The sequence below is a fragment of the Gambusia affinis genome, linkage group LG21, assembly GCF_019740435.1.
Source record: "Gambusia affinis linkage group LG21, SWU_Gaff_1.0, whole genome shotgun sequence".
NCBI lineage: Eukaryota > Metazoa > Chordata > Actinopteri > Cyprinodontiformes > Poeciliidae > Gambusia > Gambusia affinis.
In genome coordinates, this window is record NC_057888.1 from 1114734 (window position 1) to 1142679 (window position 27946).

Sequence of the window (27946 nt, forward strand, 5' to 3'; positions counted from 1 at the left end):
GTTGCTGTGCATTAAATCTGTGAAAACAGAAAAAATATATTATATTCTTCTATTTTATAAAGTTTGTTCAGAATAAAACCACAGAAATGTAAAAAAAAATCCAGAAAAACATTTAAATGAATATAAAACATTTAAATGAATATAAAACAATATTCCTGTTTGAATGGATTAAACCAGGGGTCTCAAACTCCAGTCCTCGAGGGCAGCTGTCCTGCAACTTTTAGATGTGCCTCTGCTGCACCACCTGAATAGAATAATTAGGTCATTAGCAAGACTCTGGAGAACTGATCTACACCAGGAGGAGGGAATTAAACCATTTCATTCCAGTGTTTTGTACCTGTGGCACATCTAAAAACTGCCGGACACCGGCCCTTGAGGACTGGAGTTTGAGACCTGTGGATTAAACTGAAGAAATAAAGCTTCATATAATATTTCTAAAAGCTATAAAGTTATATTAATAACAAATATAAACTGTAAAAAAATATTTAAAATAATAGAAAATTAATCATTTAAAAAGTTTTTTCTGTTTTGATGTGACATTAAGGAGGAAGAGGAGGAGGTGTGTGTGTGTGTGTGTGTGTGTGTGTGTGGGTGTGTGTGTGTGTGTGTGTGTGTGTGTGTGTGTGTGTGTGTGTGTGTGTGTGTGTGTGTGTGTGTGTGGTTCTGATAGTTCTGTTCTCCCCTCATTCAGACTCTTTGGTTTGGTGCATCCATCTGTTATTTAACATTTTATGATGTAATTATGATAAAACCTTCATTTTGTTTTCAGACGGTTGTTCTTGAGCATCAACTCTGTTTTTGTTGTTTCTCTTTTTATCAGTTATGTTTTACGTTATAAATATTTGTTATTGATTTTTATTAGATTTTTCTCGTTCTTGTATTTCTTCTAGTTGTTTTTAGTCTTTCTTCAGTGTTTCTTCCTGCTCTCAGTCTGACTCCAACCTGGTCCTTTGTTTCCACATCCTACCTCCCAGTATTTAAGCTCCTCTATTTCAGTCACTACTTACCCGTCTGTCTCCTCGTCGTTTCACCGTGTCTCCAGTTTGGATTTTGTTTCCTTGGACTTTAACTTCTTAGTTTGATTCTTTGATCTGTTTTTCATTAAATGTGATAAACTCATCAGGTTCCTCGCCTTCTGCCTTTGGGTTCATCATTCCACACATCATGACAGTGAGATCGGCTCATTGTCATTTATTCATCTTTTACATTTTTACAGCCTCTATTCTGTCCTCTAAATGTTCCCCACTGACAACTTTTAAAAATTTTTTCACTGTTTATTTTCCACCAAATCTTTTAATAGCAATTAGCATTAGCCAGACTGCAGCGCATGATGGACCCGGTAACTCCGTCCTCCAGGTGAGAAGTTTTTACTTTGGGACAAATTGTGACCTGAGAACTTCAGGATTTCACAAGTTGAGTTTCATCCAGACGCCGACGAGTCGCTGCAGCAGAAACACGGATTCTGAGGAAGACAGTGATGAAACAACCAGGAGTGTGTGTGTGTGTGTGTGTGTGTGTGTGTGTGTGTGTGTGTGTGTGTGTGTGTGTGTTACTAAGTGCACAGTTTTCCCAGAAACAAACCCAAAGGTGAAAGGTCAAAGAACCTGATGATCCAGATGTTTTCACTGTTTTTCTTCTCTGCAATGTTTTCAGTTTTTCTAAGGTTTTCTGGTTTTTCTGTTGTTTCTCACTGACTTTCCCTCCAGCTCTTCCTTCATTCATAGAAATAAAAAGCTGCCATAAACCAGATTCTGTCTGTCCAGTCTCTGACCAGGTCCAGAGGTTTCTGCCCAGCAACCGGCTGTCAGCTGCTGTTAGAGACAAACGACCAACAAAAATCCATTAGAGGTTTTTTTTTGCTGCATCCAGATGTTTTATTGGCATGAAGTGAAAGTTTAGAAAAACATGAACAACAAGCAGAAAGTGGATATTAATTATGAATGCAGCATGTTGCTGTGCATTAAATCTGTGAAAACAGAAAAAATATATTATATTCTTCTATTTTATAAAGTTTGTTCAGAATAAAACAACAGAAATGTAAAAAGATCAGATGATGTCACAGCTTTTAAAAACAGGAAATGATGTTTTTCTCCTGAATGTTTCTGTCAAGTAGAAAAAATACAAAATAAAAGAAATATGAATAAATATTTAATATTTTGTTGTGACTATTTTAGTGTGAATTTTAATTTAAAATTTGAAACATTTATGAATCCAATAACTAAAAATGACAATAGATCAAATTAAATGTATCTAATGATAAATTCAAAGTTTCATTTTTATCATTTCTGACTCAAACTGAGTGAAGAGATTTTAAATTTACAGCAGAAATAAATCCAGAGGATGTTTCTGATTTATCATGAAGAACTAAAGAGAAACGAAACAGGAAGTTCAGCTGAACTGAACTTCCTGTTGCAGTTCAGCAGAAAAACAAAACCTGCTCACCTGAGACACAGATTTATTGCTGCAGCAGCTGCTGCAGGAGCTGCTGCAGCTGGTTTCTTCTCAGACCGTCAGGCTGACGGTTTCAGTTGTTTCTGCAGCAGCAGGTGAAGCAGCTCAGGTTTCATTTCTCTGGAACAGATGAAGAATAAAATGTAAAGGTCATAAAATGTCTCTTGTTGGTAAACGGCGGCATCATGGCGGCATCATGATGCTGCTCCTCGTTCCAGATTCACCAGAAAAAAAACATCTTCAAAAACAAAAAACAAGTAAAAATATTGAATCTATTAATAGTTTAGTTAATAAAATATGTTGATCAAAACAGATAAAATGATTAAATCATAACTGATTATTACTACAACAAATAGAGTTTTAGTTAAACTTTGAATCAGATTAAAAATCCCAAAGATAATTTAACAATGAAAATAAAAAATATTGAAACAAAAAGAAAAACAACTGAATCAGCAAACAAGAGAGAAAATCTAAAAATCTAAAAATCTGAAATTCAGCTTTAATAAAATGTTACATAACTTTATTTTCAGAAATGAATATTTTTTTCTCCAGTCATTTGAATCTATTAAGTTTTAAATTGACATTTTCTGGCCGGTAGGTGGCGCTGTGCTCATCTGTTTTGAAAGCTGTTAAAACCTTATCCAATGTTTTGGCCTTTGTTTTTATCTGATTGTATATTTTTATTTTTACATATTAATGAAATATTTATTTTATAAAATAAAGTAAATATTATATTTTAGAACAATAAAACATTTGAAGAACATTTTAAAGTTGAACAGCTGCAGTTTAACTAAATGTTTCTCTTTTCGTTTAGATTTTTACTTTTTACTTTTGTTATTTTCTCTTCAGTTCTGAACTTTTATCTCTGCAGCAACAAACTGATCTGGACGCGATTAAGTCCAAAAGAACCGAAGGAGGAAGAGGAGGTGTGTGTGTTGGAGGAGGTGTGTGTGTTGGAGGAGGTGTGTGTGTTGCTGGGTTGAGCCCTGAATGTGTTTTGACCCGTCATTCTGCTCCAGTTTCCCTCCCGGATCGGATCGGTTCGGATCGGATCGGATCGGTTCGGCGCATGGAGCAGCAGTCCGTCCTGCCGGACTCCAGTTTCTGACCGGACCGTCTTCATGGAGTTCCCCCCCGGAGGAGCGGCGCTGCTGCAGCTGCTGCTGCTGCTGCTGAGCTGCGGCCGCTGCTGCAGCACAGACCCGGACAGAAAGGGTGAGGCTCCGGAGCTCCGGGCTCAAATTCTGGTCCGACCGGGACCATTTCTGCTCGGACAGGTTCGGTCGTTTGTTTCTGCAGTTTCACTGAGTTCAGATTTATTTCCATAAACTTGTAAAAGTTCAGAAACTTCTTGAAAAAAGTTCCGTTTAAATCTCCTAAAATGAACCTTTTATTTCAATAAATGTAAAATAATTTCTGTAAAACTGAAAGTGATTTTAGATCCTGTTACGTTCAGAACCAACATGAAACAAAATATTTATAACAAGATTTAAAAAAATGATCAGATTTAATAAAAGTTCAGACAGAAACAGGAAGATCCGTTTCATAAAGTTGATTCTGCTGCTGGTTCTGATCCAGAATCTGAACAAACTGCAGATTCTTTATTTCCTCTGGACTCTCAGATATTTATTTTATTTTATTTTATTTTATTTTATTTTATTTTATTTTATTTTATTTTATTTTATTTTATTTTATTTTATTTTCTTCTTTCTCCTGAGAAACTGGAGGTTCAGTTTGTTGTTTCTGGTTGATGAAATTCAGGTTGTTATTAATTTATCAATTATTATTATTATTATTATTATTATTATTATTATTATTATTATTATTATTATTATTATTATTATTATTCTCTGACCTCTAAATATTCTAAACACATTTAAAATCTTTATTTCATCAAATCAATAATTATTTATTGATATTAAACATTTCTGACTTTATTTTTACAGAAGAGATTAAAATGATCTTTTCTGAGATTCTCCAGGTTCTGATTAACTAAACCAACAGAACCCGACCCAGCGGTTCTGACTGGGTCCAGTTTAAAAACCCCAGTGGTTCTGATAGAGAATCAATCAGATCAATAGATTTAAATTAATCTGAGGATGTTTCAGTTTTCTGATGTGAATGAAAGAAAAATTTAATCTGGACATTTTCTGATCCGAGTTGATTTATTAATTTATTATTTTAATTTACATCATAAATCATAAATATTAAAATATTAAAACATTAAAACATTAAAACATTAAAACGTCTCGGATGCTTCAGATTTCTGTCAAACTTTCAGTGATGAAAACAAAATTAATTTATTCTGTTGCTGTGAAAATTTGATGATTTTTAATAGAAATATTGAATTTTTTCTGCTGACATTTAAATTTTATGACAACTTAATGAAACTAAAACGTGTTTTTGATATTTATTTATTTTTCTATATTTGAATTAAATTCTTGTTTCTTCCTGAATGAGAATCATTTTTAATCTGTTTCTTTGTAAAGTAAAAACTTGTTTTGATCCGTCTCGTTTGTAACTTTTATCATTCTGGATCAGTTTGTGTCTCTGAGCTTCAGGGTTTGGATCAGAACCGGGTTTTCTTCCAGGGTTTAAATGTTCGGATCTGTTGGGTTTGTTCTGGTTAAACTCTCAGATTTCAGAACGTCGAAGTTTCATTAAATCTGAAATGATCAGAGATCAACATGAGAATAAAACCAGAACGTTGTGATGGAACCAGGAAACAGGATCAGGTGTTCAGTCAGCAGGACGGTTCTGGTTCTGAATGGACCGCTGTCTGCGGTCGTTTCCTCCAGTCCAGAGATTCTCCTGGAGGAAAACAGTTTGAAATCAGAACCTGGCTGATGGACCAGCAGCAGAACATTCAGAACATTTTCCAGAAATAAAAGTTATTCTAACCTGTTGAGGTTTTAGAGGACGCTGGACGTTCAGACTGAATCTAAAACTATCATGTTTGGTTGCAGTCAGGAGGTTTTGATGTTTTATAAGATCTTATGAGACGAAGCAACACAGATCATTTTGTTATATAGTGAAGAAAATCTCTTCAGAAATTATTTTTTACTTCTGCTGACCAAAAACTTTTGCCCATTTTTCTTTGAAAAGCTTCATAAACTGTCAGATCAGATGCAGGATCTCTGTTTACATCTGGTTTAAAGTTTTGTGACAGATTCTTAGCTGGATGTGGGCCTGGACTTTGACTAGGCCGTTCTAACACGTGGGTCTGTGAAGGTTCTGGATCAGGAGCAGAAATGACTGCAGGAGTTTGGCTCTGGAAGGTCAGACTGACTCAGAATGAGATCCTCCTTCCAGAAGAGCTTCTTAAAGGGACGGTGCAGCCTTGACATCAACTCCCAACATTAAAATAATTAAGAATAAACTCTGAAAGACGACCAGAAATGATTCATCTAGAGAAACTCTCTTCATGCTTAACTTGCTGTCCAGAACGTTGAGTGACGCAATGCATGCTGGGAGTCTGAGGTAGAAAGGGATTCACCTGAAATCTAAAACCTGAAGTGGCTCAACGACCCGGAACGATTCTTTCATTAAAACAGAGAGAAATATGAGACGAACTGTTGTCATGGAGACCGATCTGGTTTATGATGTTAGTGAAAATGTTAAACAAGATTAAAATCATTAATGTAACATTAATGTTACATTAATGATTTTAATGTTACATTAATGTTACACTGAATGAGGCGTTCAGAACCTTCACTCTCCTTCATCCCGACTCAGAACCGGTTCTGCTTTTTATCAGGATTTTTGTTTTTTGTTCCTGATTGTTGAGTCTGCAGCTGAAGATCCAAGGATCAGAGTGTGTGTGTGTGTGTGTGTGTGTGTGTGTGTGTGTGTGTGTGTGTGTGTTGACTCTTTGGAAGGACCTTGGCTTTATGTATATGTATGTGGGTGTGTGTGTGTGTGCTTGTTTTTCATTGGAGACGTACTGAAAAGCTCCAATGGTAACCATAGCAACGCTGTTGGTATAATGAGCAGGACTTTTTAACTGAAAGGGAAAAAGAAAAACCATTCAGCTGGTCTGAGAGCCTGCAGATCTGATTGGCTGCTGGCTCAGAAGGGGCGGGGCTTAGAGAACTTTAGTAATTTTATTTATTGTCCATCAGCTGATCAGTCTGAGGAAACGTTTAAAGTTTTATCTTTTAAAACTTTCTGTTTCCTGGATCAAAGTTCCTTTGAGTTTCTACTTTGACACATTTGGTCTCTATTTTGGTTTATTGTGTCTTTCTCCAGTTTGTTCCCAGTTTGTTCCCAGTTTGTTCCCAGTTTGCTCCCAATTTGGTCCCAATTTGGTCCCAGTTTGGTCCCAATTTGGTCCCAGTTTGTTCCCAGTTCGGTCCCAGTTTGGTCCCAATTTGGTCCCAGTTTGGTCCCAATTTGCTCCCAGTTTGTTCCCAGTTCGGTCCCAGTTTGCTCCCAATTTGGTCCCAGTTTGGTCCCAATTTGGTCCCAGTTTGTTCCCAGTTTGGTCCCAGTTTGCTCCCAATTTGGTCCCAGTTTGGTCCCAGTTTGCTCCCAGTTTGCTCCCAATTTGCTCCCAGTTTGGTCCCAATTTGCTCCCAGTTTGTTCCCAGTTTGGTCCCAGTTTGCTCCCAGTTTGTTCCCAGTTTGGTCCCAGTTTGGTCCCAGTTTGCTCCCAGTTTGCTACCTTGTTGTCGGGTCTCTGTGGTTCTGGATGTTCTCTTCTTCTTCTCGGTTCTTCTTGTTTCTGTTTTGTGTCGTTTCTGAACAAAAACAGATTCAGATTAAAACATAAAGATGATCTTCAGGTAACGAAGCCGAACGTCTCGGTGGGATTATTTTGTTCTGATCTGTGGGTCCGAGTGGAGGGTTAACCAGAACCAGTCCCAGTGGGTCCAGGGTTTGTTGGTTCTGACGGTTTGTCGCCGTCTGAAGCAGCTTCAGGGATTTTCCTGGCAGGAATGTGAGGAATGTCAGAAATGGAGCCGAGAAAAAGTCCAAGGATTTAACAGGTTCTGCAACATGCAGGCGGTTTGTTTGGGGCAGAACCGGACCTGGTTCCAACAACCTGCAGTCACTGTGTGATCAGGCCCAGGAGGTCAAAGGTCACTCAGAGCTGCTGGCTGGACGGCGCCGTTTGTTTTCACACCTGCAGCTGCAGAGTTCTGCTCTCAGAACCGGATCTGGTTCTGAACATGAAAAAAATATTAACAGAAATAAACAAACAAATACAGAAATAAACAAACAAATACAGAAATAAACAAACCTTTTTGTATTTGTTTACTAAATTATTAGATTTTATCTCGTTTCTAATCTTTAGTTTTTCTGGAAGTTTCAGAAGCTGAAAGTGAAGCGACTGATTCCAGGAAACGAAACGTTTCAGCGAAACACGGAGCCATAAAACCTCTGAATCAATAATCAATTCAACAGCTTTAGAGCCGATCAATCATTAAAATCATTAAATCATTAAAATTATTAAATCATTCTAATGATGATTTATTTGATCAGGACTTAATCAGAAAACTGGATGTTTGGAGGGCAGAAACCAAATCAGGACAGAAACCAGGAACCAGCCGCCGTCGCTCTGCTTCTCCTCTTTATTCACATTTTTCCACATTTTCTGCCTTCAGATGTGAAATAAAGTAAAACTTTTATGAGGCAGAAATTGAAACGTTCAGAGATGTTGAGGTTTGAATCCAGAGCAGAACCTCAATTCACCGCCATGATGAAGATGAAGATGATGATGAATTCACTGAAACCTCAATGTTTTCTTAAAGCTGCAGTCGTCATGGAAACCTGAACCTTGCAGAGTTTTCTTTCTCAGCCGTGACCGAAGCTTTTCAGGATCCATGTTGCCGCGACACGCAGCAGGTCAGAGGTCACAGCTGCTAATCCGCCTGCTCCAGGACCCCGGCCCGGTTCTCCTGGAAGTCGTTGTGTTGCTTTACGGTTAACTGTCAGGATGAAACCGACGCTGGAATTTTCTTCTAACAGCCGCAGAGAATCGGAGCTGCAGGCCGAGAACAAGCAGCGTCTCGCTCCGAGCCGCGCACAGCGCTGCAGGCGGGACACACACACCGCTCACACACACCCCATTAACACACACCGCTAACACACACTGCTAACACACATCCCATTGACACACACCATTAACACACTGCACAAGTCCAACTCGATCCACACAGGGAAGATTTAGTGATTAGCTGTTGATGTTCCAGCAGGTTCTCTTCGGCCCGGTTCAGGTTCTGTTCAGGGAAATCGACCCGTTTCCTGTTCTGCCTGCTGTGACCTTTAGGAGCAAAGGTCATGGAGTGTTTTCAATCAGAGCTGGTCTTTCTGGGTCAGATCAGCTGAGGCTGATTCTGCTGACTTTGCAGATTCTCAGCTGGTTGATCAGAACATCTCTGTCTCGGTCCAACACCGAGGGAACCGGGACCTGCTGCAGGTCAGAGGTCAAGGTCACCAACCTGCAGACTGAGAAATAACAACATGAAGATTGACCTGAACTCATTGTCCTAATTAAAGTAAGAGAAACCAGAACGATGAATATTTAAACCACATGAACTCGTTTATTTACTGATGATTTTTCTGAGGTTCATAAAAAACATTTTATTCAGTTAAATAGATTTTTAGTTCCTGGAATCAGTTCAGGTTCCTGATTCTCCTCTGGCTTCGTTTTCAGTTCATGAACATTTTTAGAAAAATGTTTTAAACACAATAAACTGATTTCTGAGTCACTCAGTCAGAAAGTCCAGGAAAGATCCGGGTGGTCAGATAAATATCAGCTTCTGCTTCGGCTATTTTACAGATTCTCCTCCAGGACTGGATGTTTATTGTTTTAAATGTTTTTCAGAAATGAGTAAAAACTTTATAAAATGCTGCTGGTGGATTTTAAAGACGATTCTGGAATCAGTTCATCTGGGAGGTCAGAACTGGTTCAGTCGATCCGCCTCTCATCTGAATCAATAAAAGCTTTTAACTGCAGTTTAAAACCAGAACGATTTGAAACGTTTCCACTGATTGGAGCCGCAGGCGGTCGGAGCCTGAAACTGTCGGTTCCATTAGAGACACTTTGTGAGGTTTCCAGTCATAAATAATCTGCCGCTCGACACTTTCTGCTCCATCAAACAGCCTGTAAGAACCGACTGGAGGGAAAAACTGCAGCAGGAAGGAAAACGGAGACAGAAACACGGAGCTGCAGGTCCAGACAGGCAGCAGCTTCACTGATTCCATCTGAAAAACAAACAGGATCCACATGAGGAGCTTCTGCTCAATCACAGGTTGAACCGGCCAGACAACCCACACAAAGATGGTTTATTACAGACAGAGGTCTTCCTCTGCAGGGCGGATCAATGAAAACCTTTTTGTTTTTTAGAAACATGAAACAGAAGATCAGAAAGTGTTTTTAATTTCTACAAAGTTTATCAAATTAATGAATTTACTGGTAAAATCAGTTCAAGGTTTTTCTGTTCTGGTTTTTCTTCCAGCTGGAGTTTCAGTTTGGTTTCATGGATTCATTTTCCATCGTTTCCATGAAGAGTTTGGATTTGGATTTGCTGGTTTTCTGTTCTTAAAGTTTTCAATAGTTTCAGGTTTTCTAAGTGTCAGAATGAGACAAACGTCTCAGTCGTCCTGCTTCGGTTGAATTTGGTGAAAGTTTTGGATTTATTGAATTAGTTGCTCTCATATTTGGTGGGTCAGTTGTTGTTACTGATGCCTTGCAGCAGGGAGGTTGTGGGTTTGAATCCCAGCCTGGAGTTGTTCTCTCTGTGCATCTGAAGGTTTCCTCCTGGTACTCCGACCTCCTCAGATCCATTGTTGTTTCATCATCGGTTTAGAATCAGACGAGGAGTTGACGGTTTAAATCCTGAGGAATGTTTCCTAAAATCAGGAGAAAAGCTCCGATGTCCAGAACTTCCAGGAACAGCATCTGTTCCCAGAACCTGTTTGGACCTAAACTTGTTTCTGGGTCAACATGTTCAGGTCTTGTTGACTCGGTTTGGGTTCATGGCTTCAGCGGCTCAGTGTGTCACAAACAGAGAGTCTCAGTTCAGGCTGAACACTGAAAGTGTGTTGAAGAATCATCAGCTGGTCCATTACTGATAATCCAATCGTCCTGACAAACACACGTCTGTCTGAACAGAACATTTCCTCCAGCAGAACCAAAACAGGAGTGTTGCAATGAGAGACACAATGTGCTGTGTGTGTGTGTGTGTGTGTGGGGGGGTGTGTGTGTGTGTGTGTGTGTGTGTGTGTTATCTCTACCTCCATCTCCTGTGGTTTTTGAGAAAAGGCTGAACCATCTCCCCTCTGATTGGCTGCAGGTCCAGAGTTTCAGGAACCTTCATTTCCACTAATCAGCGAATAAAACAAGCAGAGATTCACAGAGATAACAGAACGGAGTTCGTTCAACCGACATGTGACCCGGTTTGGTCAGTTCTTCTCTTCTCATGGAAAGTTTGGACTTTAGAAAAGAGGAAGGAGTTTAAAAAGTTTCATTTTGCAGAACAAACATAAAAACTGTTAACATGAAGTTCAGTGATGAACAGAAAACAGTGGAGATTTATAATTTATACGTCAGATGAAATGTTGAGCTTTGGGATATTTATTGTTTTTATGACTGTATAATTACAGACTGAAGGTCAGCTGTGTTATTATATTGTCTAATTAATGCTGTAATGCATTACTTACTGCTGTTAAACGTGTAACTAAACATTTGTTCAGGTTTTGTGTTTTTGCTCTGATGGATCTGAACATGAACTCAAACTCTGTATTTTGAGACTTTAATGTTTCTCTCAGGATGAATTTTTCCGGTTTCATCTTTAACTCTTTGCCTGCGTCGGGTTTCAGAGGAGCTGCTGCAGACGCAGACAGGCCCGACCTGTTCCTGAACAAACACACCGTTCAGCACACTTCACCAACCAGACAGGGATGTTTCTGATTTATCTGGGACTATCTGGGTATTTACAGCCACTCAGAGAACAATGACGGCACTTTAGTGTAGGAAAAATCACACTGTGGGGAATAAAAGCAGCAAATATAGAAAACAGGAAGGAAAGACGTTTCTGTTGTTTCCATGTGACTCAGTCTGTGTAGAACCATCAGTATTTTAACAATGGGCTGGAAATCTGAAGCTGGAAGCTGACGGGTCGCATTGATCGTTAAAATGTTCCCTTCATTTTGTCGTTTTACATCCAGAGGTGAAAACATGCAGGAATTTAAAGAACCGTGTGAAAACAACCCAAACTGGACGGACGGCTGCATTCAGGCTGGATGAACCGATTCCTCTGGAGGAACTGAATGATTCGACAGGAGGGATCCTGGTGAAGTGAACTGGTTTGAAGAACAGACTGAGAAAAGAACGAATGCAGACGGATGTTGAGGAGGAAAATAAGGATGTTTGGGAATCTTTGATGTAGGGATGGGAATAAACGAGTGGGAGAGCAGAGAGTGGGAGGACGGATGGAGATGAACTGAGGAAAGAGAAACAGGAAGAAGGGATGAAAGCAGACTGGAAGGACAAGAATGAAGGAGTGAGAATAGATGGGAAGCCTGAAGAAAAAACAGATGATAGAAGGAGGGATGGAGATGGAAAGAAAGGAATAAATAGAAAAGTCATCACGTCTGAGTCCAGATGTGCAGCGTTCCCCAAGAGGCTTCGACCAATGGGACGGCTCCTCCGCCAGCCGGCAGCCAATCAGATCACTCCCAGCTCAGCTGTGTTGTTTCTGTGACATCACAGCAGGAAGTCGGCCAATCAGAGTTCAGAGGAAAGACTTCATCAGTTTCCTCAGCTGAGGGAGAAACATCTGCATGTCAGGGAGTCTGAACAAACCTTCATCTCTGAGCTGTTAGTGTTGGACACACGTTGGTTCATCTGGTGGACGGACCGTCCAGGGCCGGCCCAAAGGTCAGCGGGGCCCCGGGAGAATTCCACCGGGGGCCATCAGCTGCGATTCGCCTCCAGGCATCGATAACTCCTCCTTTAACCTGAACAGACCATCATTCAGGTCATTTATCTGTCCTTTAGATTTAGTTACAGGCAGCTGTAACTGTGAACTTTCCCAGCAGAAATGAATCAACTTTTCTGATTTCCACTTTTCTTTGAGGCCTGACTGCTTCGAAATGTTGTTTTGAAACCTAAAGGGAAAAAAATGAAGCTCAAGTTTCTCTCCTGCATCTGATTTTTACTTTCAGTTTGTGTGTTTATGGATAGAAATTGGTGGAAGTTCTTAGTTTTGATACTTTTAATGAGTTTCAAAAGATGTACAGCTGATCCCAGTTCAGAGCTGATGAAAGTAAAACTCTTGGATTCGGATCTCTGGTCCAGTGATTGGTTCTTGATGCTGATGTTTCATCTGGTGATGCTCCAACATGGCTTCCTTCCTTCCTGAAACGGTTTGATCTGATCAGTGTGGCTGAATCAGGAACTGATTTCAGTTCACAGTTCAGGAGCAGAACCCACTCAGAGATCTTACCGACCTTTGACCTCTGACTCCTGAGCTGCTGGTTTGTTTTGAACAGAGAAGTGAGCCTGCAGAGCTTCATTCCTCTCTGACTTGTTCGATGTGGAAGAGCCACTCCTCTGTAACAGTTTAAGTGGAAACTTCACCTGAACAACTCAGAGGGTGTAACCGTAAAACATCGGCACGCGACTGAAGAACGAGGAAGAGGATGAAGTTAATGACATTTGGATTCCTGTAATAAAGAGAAGTTTTGTTTGTTTGAGATTAACATTTGGTTTTTAACCAGAAATAATTCATTTTAAAATCTAAAACACTTTTTAAGGCTCTGAATTTTCACCAGTCATTTTCTAAAAGCAGAAGTTTGATGCTGCAGTAAATTTCTCACTAAATTATTCAGATTATTGCAGCAGATTAAAACTGAATCTTTTCTCCTTAAACTCTGTGTTGCCATGGTCACCGGAGAAACGGCACCACTCAGTGGCCGGTAGAGGAACTGCAGTGAACTCTGTGTGTGTTTGCTTTCAGTGTGCCAGGGGACGAGCAACCAGATGACCATGCTGGACAATCACTACCTCAAAATGAAGAAGATGTACTCCGACTGCAATGTGGTTCTGGAGAACCTGGAGATCACCTACATCCAGGAGAACCAGGACCTGTCCTTCCTCCAGGTGAGTCCGGTCCGTGTTACGTCATCACATCAGGACGGACACGTTTCTGATCAAACCCCTGATAAAGTTTCTAAAGACGCTGCAACACCTGACATGTCAAACTGATCACGTCACTTTCAGTTCTTTGCTATTTTAAGGTTTATATTTTTATCTTCTGAAAGGTTTCGACACGCAAACGAAGTTCCTGATCCAAACATTTCTGTTTTCTGATCAGAGCAGATTTTCCTCTGATCTTTGTTCAGTAGTTTATTTTTTCTTCTGATGAATTCAGGCTCCTAAACTCAAGAAACAATCCTTTGTAATAAAACTTATTTTAAATCTGATCATTAATTTGGGATTTGAGCTTCCAGTTGTTTCTTATAAAATATTGAACTGACTTGTTAATGTAAACCCTGTCATAACGCCTCGGCTGATGGTTCCTCGATAGGTTTTCAGGTCTTCAGCTCTTTCTCTCTGCCTCTTTAGTCCATCCAGGAAGTTGGGGGTTACGTCCTGATCGCCATGAACGAGGTGTCCACCATCCCACTGGTCAATCTGCGTCTGATCCGGGGACAGAATCTCTACGAGGGAAACTTCACCCTGCTAGTCATGTCCAACTACCAAAAGAACCCGTCATCACCAGATGTTTACCAGGTTGGCCTGAAGCAGCTGCAGCTCAGCAACCTGACCGGTGGGTGGAGCAGCTTCTGCACGATGTTATAAACACAACCAAGTGTCACCAATCAGGTGAAGGGTCAACGTTACAGATGTGTCCCAAACCAACAGAAACAGCAGAGAAAGTGTGTAGCTGAGGGAACATTAGCTGGTGTGTCATAAATGTGTAGGACAAGGCATGCTGGAGGAGCTTTAAAACCCACAGGATTGCGCAAATAAAGGTTTGTCAGTTGGAGTTCTTGGCAGCTGGATGAGTGGGTGGAGCTGCAGGATCGTTTGAAAGCCTTCTTTCAACAGAACATTGAGATCTGACAGCAGGAAACAGAACGCTCCTTGGCAATTTGTGTCTGATGACGTACGACGTTCAGCTTGATTGGTTTGGTTGAGTCACGCCTCTGCTGTGAACACATGGCTTCATAATGCTGGACTTTTAGGAGGCTGGTTAACAAATGTATGCATCACATATTTTACAGAATCAGGAAGGTTTAGTGGAAAAGGAAAAGCTCCGGTCAGAAATTTCACATTTATGAATTTATTTAGGTTCTTGTTCAAGGATGGAAACATCGACTCTGCATCTAATCCAGTGACTGCTGTCATGTTTCTGATTTCATCTTCAGTCTGAATGTATTTTTATCATGAATAATTTTTCAGTTGTTGAGTGAAACCTGTATTTTTACAGACGTTCATTGTTCCAGTTTGTTTGCCTCCAACAGAGATTCTGTCAGGAGGAGTGAAGGTCAGCCACAACCCTCTGCTGTGCAACATGGAAACCATCAACTGGTGGGATATCGTGGACAAAACCAGCAATCCCACCATGAACCTCATACCACACGCGTTTGAACGCCAATGTATGGAAAACATTTCTAAGATAGTCATTAATGTTCTCATCCTGGCTGAATGTTGTTGGTAACATGAATGTGTTTGCAGGTCAGAAGTGTGACCCCGGCTGTGTTAACGGGTCGTGTTGGGCACCCGGACCGGGTCACTGCCAGAAATGTAAAGTCTTCCACTGTTTCTTTTACATTCTTCCATCCTGGCTGTTTGTGTTGAGTGAGTTTATGAATCTGCCTCTGACCCCGTTAGTCACCAAGCTGCTGTGTGCCGAGCAGTGCAGCAGGAGGTGCCGCGGTCCCAAACCCATCGACTGCTGCAACGAACACTGTGCTGGGGGCTGCACCGGACCCAGAGCCACAGACTGTCTGGTCCGTATCAGATGATCATAATCACATTTCATGTAAATGTATTATTGACCTGGGAGTTCAGCCAAACTGTCTACAGGAGCTTTATGGACTTGGAGAAGGTGTTTAGCTGTGAGGTCACTGCAGGAGGGTGAGGCTACAGGTCCTTTCATTCAGGCTGTTAGAGTTAGACTGGTGCAAGAGCTGGGAGAGGTTAAAAAGACTTGTTTCCAGTGAGAGTTGCCCCTAGTAACTGTCCTGTTTACAACTTTTATGGACTGAATTTCTAGGCACAGCCAGGATCTTAAGGATCTATTGTCTGAGGATCGGGTCTCTGCTTTTTGTAGACGATGTGGTTCTTTTGCCTTCATCGACTGGAGGGATTTGCATTTGTTGACCATGGTCTTGAGCCGGAAAAGAGTTAGACTGCCTTTTCCAGGTCAGGGACGATTTCCTGCCCCAGGAGGAGGAGCTGAAATATCTCCAGGTCTTGTTCTTGTTCACAAACGAGGGGAAAGGGAGCATGAGACTGGATTGGTGCTGCGTCTGCAGTGAAGCCAGCGCTGTACCAGCCTGTTGTGGTGAAAAGAGAGCTGAGTCAAAAACACTAACCTCTTGATTTACCGGTCGATCTACGTTCCTTCCCCATTGTCTGGACACAAGGAGGAGCTGACTCCAGTGACTGGCAAAGGGAAGTCTGGGCTTCACCTGGATTAAAGAGAAGATTATGGATGGAGCCAGATTATAATCAATATATTAGCTAAAAAATTGTAAATAATGTATTTTGGTCTAAAAGTCACAAGCCAGAAATATCAAGAACATAGATGATCATCGTGTAGGTAGAGAGTGAGTTTCCCCATCTGGGCTTTGGAATGAACTTTTCTTTATCACTGGTGGAAATTCATTGAGATTTTTATACATTTTCTTCTGCTCAGATATAACCTTCAGATATAACCTTCAGATATAACCTTCAGATATAACCTCAACAGTTCCAAAGAGTTTTGCTTCCTGAGTCACAAAGATCCGCTCTACTGTTTAGCTAACAGATGTACGGCTCATGTCCAGTCTTTGTTTCATTTTTATTCTGGTTTCATTTAGTTTCTAACTCCAGTTGTTCCTCATTTCTTCCTGCAGGCCTGCAGGGACTTCAACGATGATGGAACCTGTAAGGACACCTGTCCTCCGCCGAAAATCTACAACCGCGCCACCCACCAGGTGGTGGACAACCCCAACACCAAGTACACTTTCGGAGCCACTTGTGTCAAGGAATGCCCTAGTAAGTATAAAAACATATTCATATCAGATCATCCAGCCTTCAGAGGCCTCTATAGGCTGCAGAAATGTAGAAATAGTTCACGTCATATGAAAAACTGATTATGTGACGATGTTTGAGGTTCCTGAAAATGCAACTTAATTAGATCTGTCCTGCAGCTGGTAAACGTCTGTCAGTAAGTCGCCCGTTGTTTCGTCTCTGATGCCTTAACGTTTGTCTTTGTTCACAGGTAACTACGTGGTGACAGAGGGTGCATGTGTTCGCTCTTGCAGTGCAGGAATGCTTGAAGTAGATGAGAATGGCAAACGGAGCTGCAAGCCATGTGATGGAATCTGTCCCAAAGGTAGACCGACACACACACACACCCACACACACCCACACACACACACACACACACACACACACACACACACACACACACACACACACACACACACACCTACACACACCCAGAGCAGATTCCCAGAGTTGTTTTTGTTCTTCCTACAGTGTGTGATGGAATTGGAATCGGGTCTCTAACCAACACTATTGCTGTCAACTCAACCAACATCGGATCCTTCAGGAACTGCACCAAGATCAACGGCGACATCATCCTCAACAAGAACTCCTTTGAAGGGTGAGAACATCTTCACCGTCGCTTCTTACATTTCTGTCCTTCCATCATCCATCATGCTGACCCTCTGTGGGGTCATTAAGGGGTCTGGTACCAACCTCCAGGGGTCAACCTGGACTGGTCGCCAGTCCATCAGAGGCCACTGCAGACTCCTCTTAAATTTGCACCTTGAAAATGAAAGCTCCTTCCAACTGATTAATGCAGGCATATGGATTCAGTAAGAGTTCTTATTCTGAATGGAGGTGAGCCACAGATCAGTGTTCAGGATCAGAACATTAGACGCTAAGCCATAAATGAGTCCAGAAGTTCTCAGGTCGAGTTCAACATGATGATAAAAGTTTTTCCAACCTTCACAATAGAATGTTTAATTGATGCCAACATGAGAAACAGAGTATGATCCATAAATCCAGAGTTTAATCATCCAAACTGAAAGCTGTACATGACTTGACTGTCATCTCTGAAACTGATTCTGGTTGAATATTCTGCTCTGATGTCGGTGATTATGTAACGGCTCTTCTTCCAGGGATCCACATTACAAAATCGGGCCGATGGATCCTGAGCACCTGTGGAACCTGACGACAGTGAAGGAAATCACTGGTAGGTTTTCCTGTTAGCTTTGTTGTAAGATCAGAAACATGTCTGCAGAAACCAGCCTGAGAGTTCAGCTTGTTGGTGTTGCAGGTTACCTGGTGATCATGTGGTGGCCTGAAAACATGACGTCTCTGTCGGTGTTCCAGAACCTGGAAATTATCAGAGGAAGAACTACGTTTTCCAGGTGAGTTTCTGTGTTTCTTCCTGTCTGTAGTTTTCCCAGCTGCAGACCAACAGTGTTGTTTTCCTCCCAGAGGGTTCAGCTTTGTGGTGGTTCAGGTGGGTCACCTGCAGTGGCTCGGTCTGCGCTCCCTGAAGGAGGTGAGCGCTGGGAATGTGATCCTGAAGAACACGCCGGAGCTGCGATACGCCAGCACCATCAACTGGAGGCGTTTGTTCCGGTCTGAGGACCAGAGCATACAGTACGACGCCAGGAGTGACAATCAAACCTGCAACAACGAGTGTTCAGAGGATGGCTGCTGGGGCCCAGGGCCCACAATGTGTGTCTCCTGTCTGCATGTGGACAGAGGGGGGCGCTGTGTGGCATCCTGCAACCTGCTGCAGGGGTGAGACCTGCAGTCTGAACATCAGTTAAAGTTCTGATGTAACTATTCTTTACGTACTTTTTTTGCATGAATTTTGTTTGTTTGTTTCTTGGTGCAGTGAACCCAGAGAGGCCCAGGTGGACGGCAGGTGTGTTCAGTGTCACCAGGAGTGTTTGCTGCAAACTGACAGCCTGACCTGCTACGGTCCGGTGAGTTCACATCAGCTCAACCAATGACTGAAAGATCACGGCTTTTACATTTTAATTCAGAATCCATTTACTCACAGGAGAAACACTGCATATCCAGAAAGTATCCCTCATCTTCTTCTGAGATGAAACTCTGTTTGACTCCATAAACTGGCCTTTTGCCAGAATTTGTTACAATTTGAATTAAATGCTTTGTATGAATTTCTGTTATCTCCAAGTATTAAACCCTTTTTGGTACAGGGGCCAGCCAACTGCTCCAAGTGTGCGCACTTTCAAGATGGCCCCCAATGCATCCCTCGCTGCCCCCACGGCATGATGGGAGACGGAGACACTCAGATCTGGAAATATGCGGATAAGATGGGCCAATGCCAGCCGTGTCATCAGAACTGCACCCAAGGGTAAAAGCTCTAACTGAGACTTCATCATGAAAGGTCTGAAGTTTAAACCAGCAGAGAAAATGAGTGAAGGTTCATTTTATTGTGTTTGTGTCTGCAGGTGTTCTGGTCCTGGACTGTCTGGATGTAAAGGGTAAAACTACAAATAAAACCCACAAACATGAGCAAATCATAAACAAAACATCAACAATGGTGAACTGTTCTGTGACTGAACCACCTGAACTAACAGGATCTGTAGTCAACTTACCAACAAATAAAAAAAATTATAATAATTTACACATCAACACCAAATCCATTAGCAAAGCTCTGTTCAAACGTAACATCAGTCTGTTGGGTTAGCTTAGCCTTCTTCATACCAGTCAACCTTCCTGTGAGTCGTTGGGCGGAATAGAAATAATGACATCATATTGATCAGGAATTAATCTGTTTATGTCGATGTAAACGACCCTGGAAGTTCACATGATGATTTCTTTCAGTATGGATGAAAAACCGTTTTTGTTTGTTTGTTTTTTGCCTCATCTGTTTTTTGGTCTCTTTGTTTCCCACCAACAGTAGTGGACACTCCTCTCTGGCAGTGGGTGTGGTCAGTGGACTCCTGATCACTGTAATTGTGACGCTGCTCGTCCTGGTTCTACTGCGGCGCCGGCGAATCAAACGGAAGAGGACAATACGGCGCCTGCTCCAAGAGAAGGAGGTGAGCGTCACTCTTAAAACAACTCTGGGGTTGGAAGTGATTCGAAAAATGTCAAAGGGAGACAAACTCTCTGACTCTGATGTGTCTGATGTTGTCGGACATATTGCAGCTGGTGGAGCCGTTAACTCCGAGCGGTCAGGCTCCCAATCAGGCCTTCCTGAGGATCCTGAAGGAGACGGAGTTCAAGAAGGACCGAGTTCTGGGCTCCGGGGCATTTGGGACGGTCTACAAGGTACCAGTGATGGCTGAAAGCAGAAGACCTTGTTAGAAACTCTCTCCTCCTGAGATGATGAAATGACTCACTTCCTGCCTCTCTGTTCAGGGTTTATGGAACCCTGACGGAGAAAACATCCGGATCCCAGTCGCTATCAAAGTTCTGAGAGAGGCTACGTCACCGAAAGTCAACCACGAAGTTCTGGACGTAAGGCTTCGCTTCTCCTCTGGCTCGGTTTGCTCAAGAGCCGTGGTGGGATTCCAACCATCATCTTGTCTTGTGTTTTACATCTTTAACAGTAGGGTGTTGGGTCTGTTCCCTTTGGACAGCACCAGTATTTATTAGGATTACTGTTTCTGTTTCTGCCCAGATTTTCTCATCGTTAATCACAAACCAATCCTGAGCTCACCGCTGATCCCAGTTTGATGTGATTCATTAGAGAAACGTTAATGGATTTACATTCTGTCTGGGATTCTTGAAACAGGATATTCAACAGTTTCCTGTTGGTATCCTGATGGACTCTCCCCCCTCTGTCCTTCAGTTCAAACCATCACAGATCATGTTGAACTCCAATCGCTGCTGTTTCCCGTGACAATATTGCAGCATTCACAGTTAAAGGGTGATTGATGGGAATGGATGTTCAGGCTCAAAACCTCTGAAAACGTTAAACTGGACAATAATACAAAGAAAATACAGTCACAAAACAGAAGGTGAGAGTAGCAGCAAACATTTGGACAAACCGAGATTTGAATTGAAATGTTTTCTGAATTAATATTAAGTTCAAAAGTGAACAGTCAGAAAATGTTAGCAAGTTTAGATGTAAAGGGAACTCGAGTCGGACGATTTTCACTTGATAATTCAAAAATAATAATTTAGATTTATTTGTCTTTCTGCCATCTCTGTTTTAATATTGTTGCATAAATCAGAATTAATATGCCATATGAACAAATTAATATTATTTTGTAGTTTCATGAAGTGAATTTCTGATTTAAAATAATTTTTTTAATAACTTATTTATTAGTTTTTGGACAAACGTTCCCATCACATCAGAGTTCTTAGTTTGTAGATTTATAAATGACTTTTTAATTAACTAAATATTTCTGACCAGCTAAATATTCTTCTGTTTATTGATTATTAATGTAAACTAAAACAATTCATACTTTCATATTTCTCTAGTTCTGTACACATTTACTTCATTATTAATGAAGTGAATATGATTCTTACATACAGCATCAAACTGTGTTTTATTCTATAAAGTAATTATTTATTAAAAATGACCAGATGATATTTCTGACCTGCTCTGCCGTGTCGTTGTGTTTATGGACCGTCGGTGTTTCTGACGCTGCAGGTTTTAGTTCTTTACTAAAGATGACCTGATGACTGCGTGACATTCATGGACTGTTGGTGTTTGTGACTCTGCGTGTTTCCCTGCAGGAGGCCTACGTGATGGCCAGCGTGGACCATCCTCACGTCTGCCGCCTGCTGGGCATCTGCCTGACGTCGGCCGTGCAGCTGGTGACGCAGCTGATGCCGTACGGCTGCCTGCTGGACTACGTCCGGCAGCACCAGGAGCGGATCTGCGGCCAGTGGCTGCTGAACTGGTGTGTTCAGATCGCCAAGGTGAGCCGGGAACCTCGGCGCTCAGTAATCCTGCTGAGGCTCGTTAACCTGAACGCACCAGGATGAAGGACTGTTAATCTCTTCAGTCCCGTCTGAAATGTTTAGATGCTGGGAAAATGGAAAGTGGGTCAGGAGATTAGAGTGAATTTGGGTTGTTCTGGATCACACGGTCTGGGGAACTTTTCCCAACACTGACTTAAAGTTAAAACCAACGTTTCATGATAACCTGGACAAAATAATGGAATTGAAATATTTATTCATGTGTGTACCGGTTAGTTCTGGTTTGTTAAATGACACACTGTGTTCTGCTGGTTCAGGGGATGAACTACCTGGAAGAGCGCCACCTGGTGCACCGCGACCTGGCAGCCAGGAACGTCCTGCTGAAAAACCCCAACCACGTCAAGATCACAGACTTCGGTCTGTCCAAGCTGCTGACGGCTGACGAGAAGGAATACCACGCCGACGGAGGAAAGGTGCCATGGCAACGCCTGTCGGGTTTCTGTTGCTGTTCGGACTGAAACATGTCAGAGATGAATCACTGCTGCCTCTCTGTGAGCAGGTTCCCATTAAGTGGATGGCTTTGGAGTCGATCCTCCAGTGGACCTACACCCATCAGAGCGACGTGTGGAGCTACGGTGAGGAATCGTCCCCACAGCGCCACCTACTCTGCTAATCCGCCTCATTTGCTTTTGCTGCTTGTCTTTAAGCCTCTGGTTGGCTGTGTGGTCAGAAAGATGTTGGAGTAGGGGATAAGATCGATGGAACTTGAACTTCTTCCTTCTCTCTCTGCTCTGCATCCATGAAGCCTCCTTTCTACCTCCTCTGGGATTTGGGGTCAAAGTTCAGGTGATACTTTATCTACCTGAGGTCCACAGGTAGATAACGGTACACGAATCCGTTGACAGGAAACCTACGAGTCATTCTGACTAGAAATGGCTAAATGTGAAAATGAGGAAATTGTTGTTTTTCCTTTTGTGTGGGGTTATTGCTAGGCTAGGCTAGGCTAGGCTAGGCTAGGCTAACCAAGCTAAAGTCACTACTGTCTCTGCAGGTGTGACGGTTTGGGAGTTGATGACGTTCGGATCCAAACCGTACGACGGCATCCCGGCCAAGGAGATCGCCTCGGTGCTGGAGAACGGGGAGCGGCTGCCGCAGCCTCCCATCTGCACCATCGAAGTTTACATGATCATCCTGAAGTGTAAGAGCTGAGGCTGCAGGTGGCGCTGCAGGCTGGCTGGGCGGTTTCCTCATGGTAGTGTGTTGTCTCCGTCTCCCTGCAGGCTGGATGATCGACCCGTCCAGCAGACCCAGGTTCAGAGAGCTGGTGGGCGAGTTCTCCCAGATGGCCCGGGACCCGTCCAGGTACCTGGTCATACAGGTACGCCACCGCCGCCACCTGACCCTACTGTCACACACTAACTGAACAATTCTGGGTTTTCACTCTACTTTTCAAAAGACATGTCCAAAGAGTCCAAATCTAAATGTTTTTCATTAAGTAACTGAACATTAAGAAGCAAATCTAATCAAATTTGGGATAATAAAGTATATTTGACTGTTGTGGTTGCCTCTGACTTGTTTCCCAGGGCAACCTGCCGAGTCCGTCTGATCGGAGGCTTTTCTCCCGCCTGCTGAGCTCTGATGACGACGTGGTCGACGCCGATGAATACCTGCTGCCGTACAAACGGATAAACCGCCAGGGCAGCGAGACCTGCATCCCGGCGGTAAAAACTCTGATGACAACCGAACAGCAACCTGAAACAAGTCCTGGAGTTTTTATTCTGACCCGGAAAGTCTGAGCTTCCTCACCGGCTGGGTCTCAGAATCCAACATGGCTGCCGCTCATACAGACAGCTGTCAAAACTTTGTGTCTCAATAATCTGATCCTTATAAAACCATAAGATCAGTTAATCAAACTGAATTACATAAATCAGGATTTCTGGATCTTTAACTTCAGTAACATTCCAGGTCTGGATCAGCAAAAACAACCAAAGTGTGGAGGATGTTTTATTTGTAACTTCTCTTCCATTTGGACATGTTTCAGGTTCTTCCTTCTCTCCTGTTGCTTCCTAGTATACATCCTTGTGTCCTTCCATCCTTCATTGTCTACTCGTCTCATAGAAGAGAAATTAGGAACTTTATTTATTTATTCCTTTGCCGTCATTCTTTCATTTGTACTTTTCTTCTTTTCTTCTCCTGTCCTTCCTACCTTCCTTAATTACTTTCCTTGTTCCTTCCTTCTATTCTTCTTTTCTTTCTGTCTCTGGGTTTTGCAGCTTAGATATTTAAAACATTCCTTCTGTTCACATATTTACCATAATTTTATCCACATTCTGTGTTTTATATCTTAACATTTACAATATAGAGCCGGTTTAGTCGCTGTTGGATTTTAACCAGACAGTAAAGTAGACACTCATGGATCGTTTCACCTGACGAGACATAGATCAGTGAATCCGTCTCTCCTTAAACACATTTCCCATTTCTTCCTCACATCGTGACTTTATTAAACCTTCAAAATAAAAACAGGAGATTTGGTATCTTACAGAGTGAAAGAATGAATAATAAATAATATTCTTTGCCACCTGTGTGATATTTGCTTTGGATTGTTATAACATAATATTACAATAATATATTTATAATTATATATAATATTATTTTATTTCTTGTGTTGAATAATCTGAATCAAAGTCAATTTCAATTTTACAAAATCTCAGTTATCCTTCACAGTGTGGACTGAACACCAGTAATACACCAAGCGCTAAAGCTAATGTTAGCTGGGATTTCATGTGGACAGAAATACAGTAAAGTAATATTCTAATTATAAATATAAACACTAATATGTTCATCTTACTTGTGAAACGTTATCTCTGAGATCTCATGTCCGTCGATCTGAACAAAAATATCCGACAGTGCTGATTCTTCTTCTGCTGTTTTGGTTTAGAACCAAGATGGCCGCCGTATTTCCTGTACCCGAGCAGCCAATGCAGGATCTACTCTTTATTAAGTCTTTGATGTTAGCACACATGAGCTGTTACTGCCGACCACAAGGGGGCAGAACAATACATAAAGTGAAGTAATGGAAATGTTTTGTCCAGTATGAACACTGATCCACTGAACTGTCTGTTTTTAGAATGGACATCCGGTGAGAGAGAACAGCATCGCTCTCCGGTACATCTCCGACCCGACCCAGAACGCGCTGGACAAAGACCTGGATGGTCACGGTAGGTTCTGACCAGTGATCACTTCCTGTAAGAAATCAGGAAGTGATCACAGTAATGGAGTCCAACAGACAGGATACGAGTCAGAGCTTCACCATAGCAACCGAGTCCAGGATCTAAATAAATCTCCCTGATGTTTTGTTCCAGAGTACGTAAACCAGCCTGGGAGTGAAACCAGCAGCAGACTGTCTGATATCTACAATCCCAACTACGAGGACCTGACGGAGGGCTGGGGCCGCGTGTCGCTGTCCTCCCAGGAGGCGGAGACCAACTTCTCCAGACCGGAGTACCTGAACACCAACCAAAACTCACTCCCCCTGGTGTCCAGTGGCAGCATGGACGACCCCGACGACCCCGACTACCAGGCCGGCTACCAGGCCGCCTTCCCACCACGGACTGGAGCGCTCACTGGGAACGGCATGTTCCTCCCTGCAGCAGAGAACCTGGAGTACCTGGGACTGGGAGCCGCACTGTACACTCCTGTCCGCTAGGGGGCAGCAGCGCTCAGACTGAAGCTGTGGCTTTGCTCAGATAAACGGTTCTCTGTTTTAAATTGGACCAACAACTGGATTTAACTCAGATGGTTCACTGTCGGTTCTCCAGAGGAACTGAAACAGAACAAGAACTTCCTGTTTCTCCAGGAAAAGGTCCAATCTTTGACTCTAAGCTGAAGGGATGAACGCATCTGGAAAATGGAGCCAAACATTCCCCAGATAAACTGTAAAAACATAAGCTAATTCAGGTTACATTAAAAAAGACTCGCTCAACTCTCCTGCTCTCACATGTGATGATGTTTTAATCCTTCTGTTCCCAACATTTACATTCATGAACTGAAAATATTTCACTTTTCTGAAGATATGCTTTTACTGTCAGTCAACATGATGTTTGTAACTTTAAATATTTCAGAAAAACTGAAAACAGGTTGAAACTGGATCCTCAGGCCTCACTGCTCAACTCCAGATATTTATAACTGTCATTTTGTAAAATCTGTTGGTTTCCTATCAGAATAATTTTATACACGTCCTGCAAAAGCAGGTGGAAATAAAATTAAGCTTATTAAAATTGAAATTTTGTAGAAGACAACATTGGGTGAACAAAATAACACAAATGGTTCTGTTTTATAGGAGGAGAGAGGAGAACATGTCCAACATGTTCCTTCATCCTCTGGACGTCACGTCCCCACAGATACATCAGTGTTTTTAAAAATCTCACCACAATCTGTGTGCATGTCAGCAGGAGGTGAAGACGAAGTGGAAAAATATACATTTTACTAAACATCAGAGTTTACTAATTTGTTTTAGATTATTCAGTAGTCTGGAATAATCTAAACTCGTTTTAAATATAGGAAGGAAAATGTGAACAAATCTTCTGACTACTTGAGTTGTCAGCATGGAGAAAGACTGTAGGGGGCAGTGTTCACCGTGTTGTGTTCATGCTGCGTTTAGAAGTTCTAACTCGGTTTTTGAGAAACATCCATCCAGCTCAGCGCTTTTCTGAGCTTCAACTCAGAGATTTCACTTCTTCTCCTCTGTCTCCAGGCTAGCTTCTGTTAGCAAAACAGGCTAATTATTCCCCGCTGACAGGTGACAATGTGTTTGACGGATTTGATTTGAAATTCATTACTGTGACTTTTACTGTGGCTTAGTGAGGCGGCAGCCATGTTGGATTTTGACATTCTAAGTCAAAACTCAGATTAAAAGAAGAATTGTTCAAGTTAGTTCATTTGAAAATTACTAAGGCAAATGGAAAGCAGGCAGAACTGCTCCCCCTGCTGGTACTGCCAGGGTTCTACAAAATAACACCACTTCCACAAAGAATAGGTCAGTTTCTTGTTAATAATGACTTGTTTCTTGTATTATTGTGAATAAATGTACTATGTTGTTTCTGTAAATGTAACTTTAAATGCGTTCAAAGTGTGTAACTCAGTGAATTTTAAGTTCAGCTCTGGATGGGAACCCGTGCAGAACCTGCCTGCCGGTCCTCACTGAGGAACACGGTTCAGCTAAACTTCATGGAACCATTTCAGTCCAAACTGTAGCACAAGGAGAACCTCCTCTTGTTGTCTGACTTGAAATATTCACTCTTGATTGTTTGTGTTGTTGAATTTTTTGAAAGTCTGCTTTACTTGACACAAATGAGCCAAACCCCGACGTCCTGCTGCTGAATATTACTGCTAATATCTGTTTGTCTTTAATGTTTATTGATAAAAAAAAAGTTAAGTTTCTGACTGTGGCTGGTTTTTATTCTTAGTATATATATATATATATATAGACACAGGTAAGCAGGCTTACATAACACCTGTGTAAGACTGTCATGGTGGTGAAAACATAAGTGATTTAATTTACCTTTGAAGTTCTTTCTGAAGTTTGTCACGTCCAGTTTAAATCCTTGTCGTTGTTAGAGTATTTAAGGACGTATGAATAATTCTTTAAGCATCATTAATAGCTCTGCAGCGACCGAGGAGCCACTGCTAACAAATTGTTGTCTGCGCACCGGAAGTGTCTTTGTGACTAATAAAATGCAGATGTGCTAAAACGGAAGTCCGTAAATAAGAATTACTTAAAATAGTTTTGCTTAAATTTTAAAATAGTAAAATACTATTTTAATATTTATTACTTAAATAGTAATTTTAAGTGATTCTTAAAATTACTTAATGCTATCGCTAACAGCAAGCTAACCCATGTTATTTCGGTGCTTAGATCTACTAGTAAATTATTTATTTAGCTTCTGTAAACCCAAATTCATGCTGAAGTTGTATGTTAATGTTAAGTCATAATGCATTTCTAATGTAGGTCAACCATTGGCAGCGATCTACAGAAACCCCATTAAAAACAGTTTACGGCCAGAGACAGTGGGGAAATACTCACACATTATATACAAATAATATATTTTACCTTAAATGTCCAAAAATATATATATAAATACTATTTAAATGAGAACCTTACCTAAATGTGTAAGCTATGCTCCACCGTTAGCATCCATGTTGACAACACCGAGCACTTCTTCTTTTTACGGCGGTTGGCAGAACACTGAGAGCTGACCCTATTGCGCCCTCTACTGCGTATGCGGGAAACTTTCAGGTCGTTGGCCCGTTCACACAGCAGAACACACACAGGTCGCATTTATGAAATACTCCCACAAACATCTTGAAACCTTAGAGCGGCATTTACGTCCTGACCCCATATTT

General features: G+C 41.7%; 1 protein-coding gene and 1 long non-coding RNA gene across 4 annotated transcripts; one reads left to right on the forward strand and one right to left on the reverse strand.

Annotated features, from left to right (window-relative positions):
• Positions 1 to 3475: 3475 nt before the first annotated feature.
• On the forward strand, positions 3476 to 26983 carry LOC122824379 (melanoma receptor tyrosine-protein kinase). Of its 2 annotated transcripts, XM_044104981.1 has the most exons (26): positions 3476 to 3666; positions 13419 to 13561; positions 14027 to 14231; positions 14929 to 15063; positions 15143 to 15211; positions 15299 to 15417; positions 16528 to 16669; positions 16896 to 17009; positions 17156 to 17282; positions 17803 to 17876; positions 17961 to 18054; positions 18125 to 18436; positions 18534 to 18624; positions 18862 to 19019; positions 19117 to 19149; positions 19569 to 19710; positions 19820 to 19942; positions 20033 to 20131; positions 21359 to 21544; positions 21862 to 22017; positions 22104 to 22179; positions 22596 to 22742; positions 22825 to 22922; positions 23128 to 23265; positions 24672 to 24762; positions 24907 to 26983. In XM_044104981.1, exons 1-26 carry the CDS (start codon positions 3573 to 3575, stop codon positions 25248 to 25250), a joined length of 3510 nt encoding a protein of 1169 aa, XP_043960916.1. In that variant the 5' UTR covers positions 3476 to 3572; the 3' UTR covers positions 25251 to 26983. The 2 variants fall into 2 exon arrangements, with proteins under 2 accessions (XP_043960916.1, XP_043960915.1); XM_044104980.1 differs by having other exon boundaries at positions 15143 to 15417.
• LOC122824488 lies at positions 8600 to 24681 on the reverse strand. 2 transcript variants are annotated; one of them, XR_006369508.1, is made up of 4 exons: positions 23971 to 24681; positions 16006 to 16101; positions 10693 to 10780; positions 8600 to 8901 (listed from the first exon to the last, which is right to left on the reverse strand). It is a non-coding gene; the product is annotated as an uncharacterized LOC122824488 (long non-coding RNA). The 2 variants fall into 2 exon arrangements; XR_006369507.1 differs by lacking the exon at positions 10693 to 10780.
• Positions 26984 to 27946: the final 963 nt, after the last annotated feature.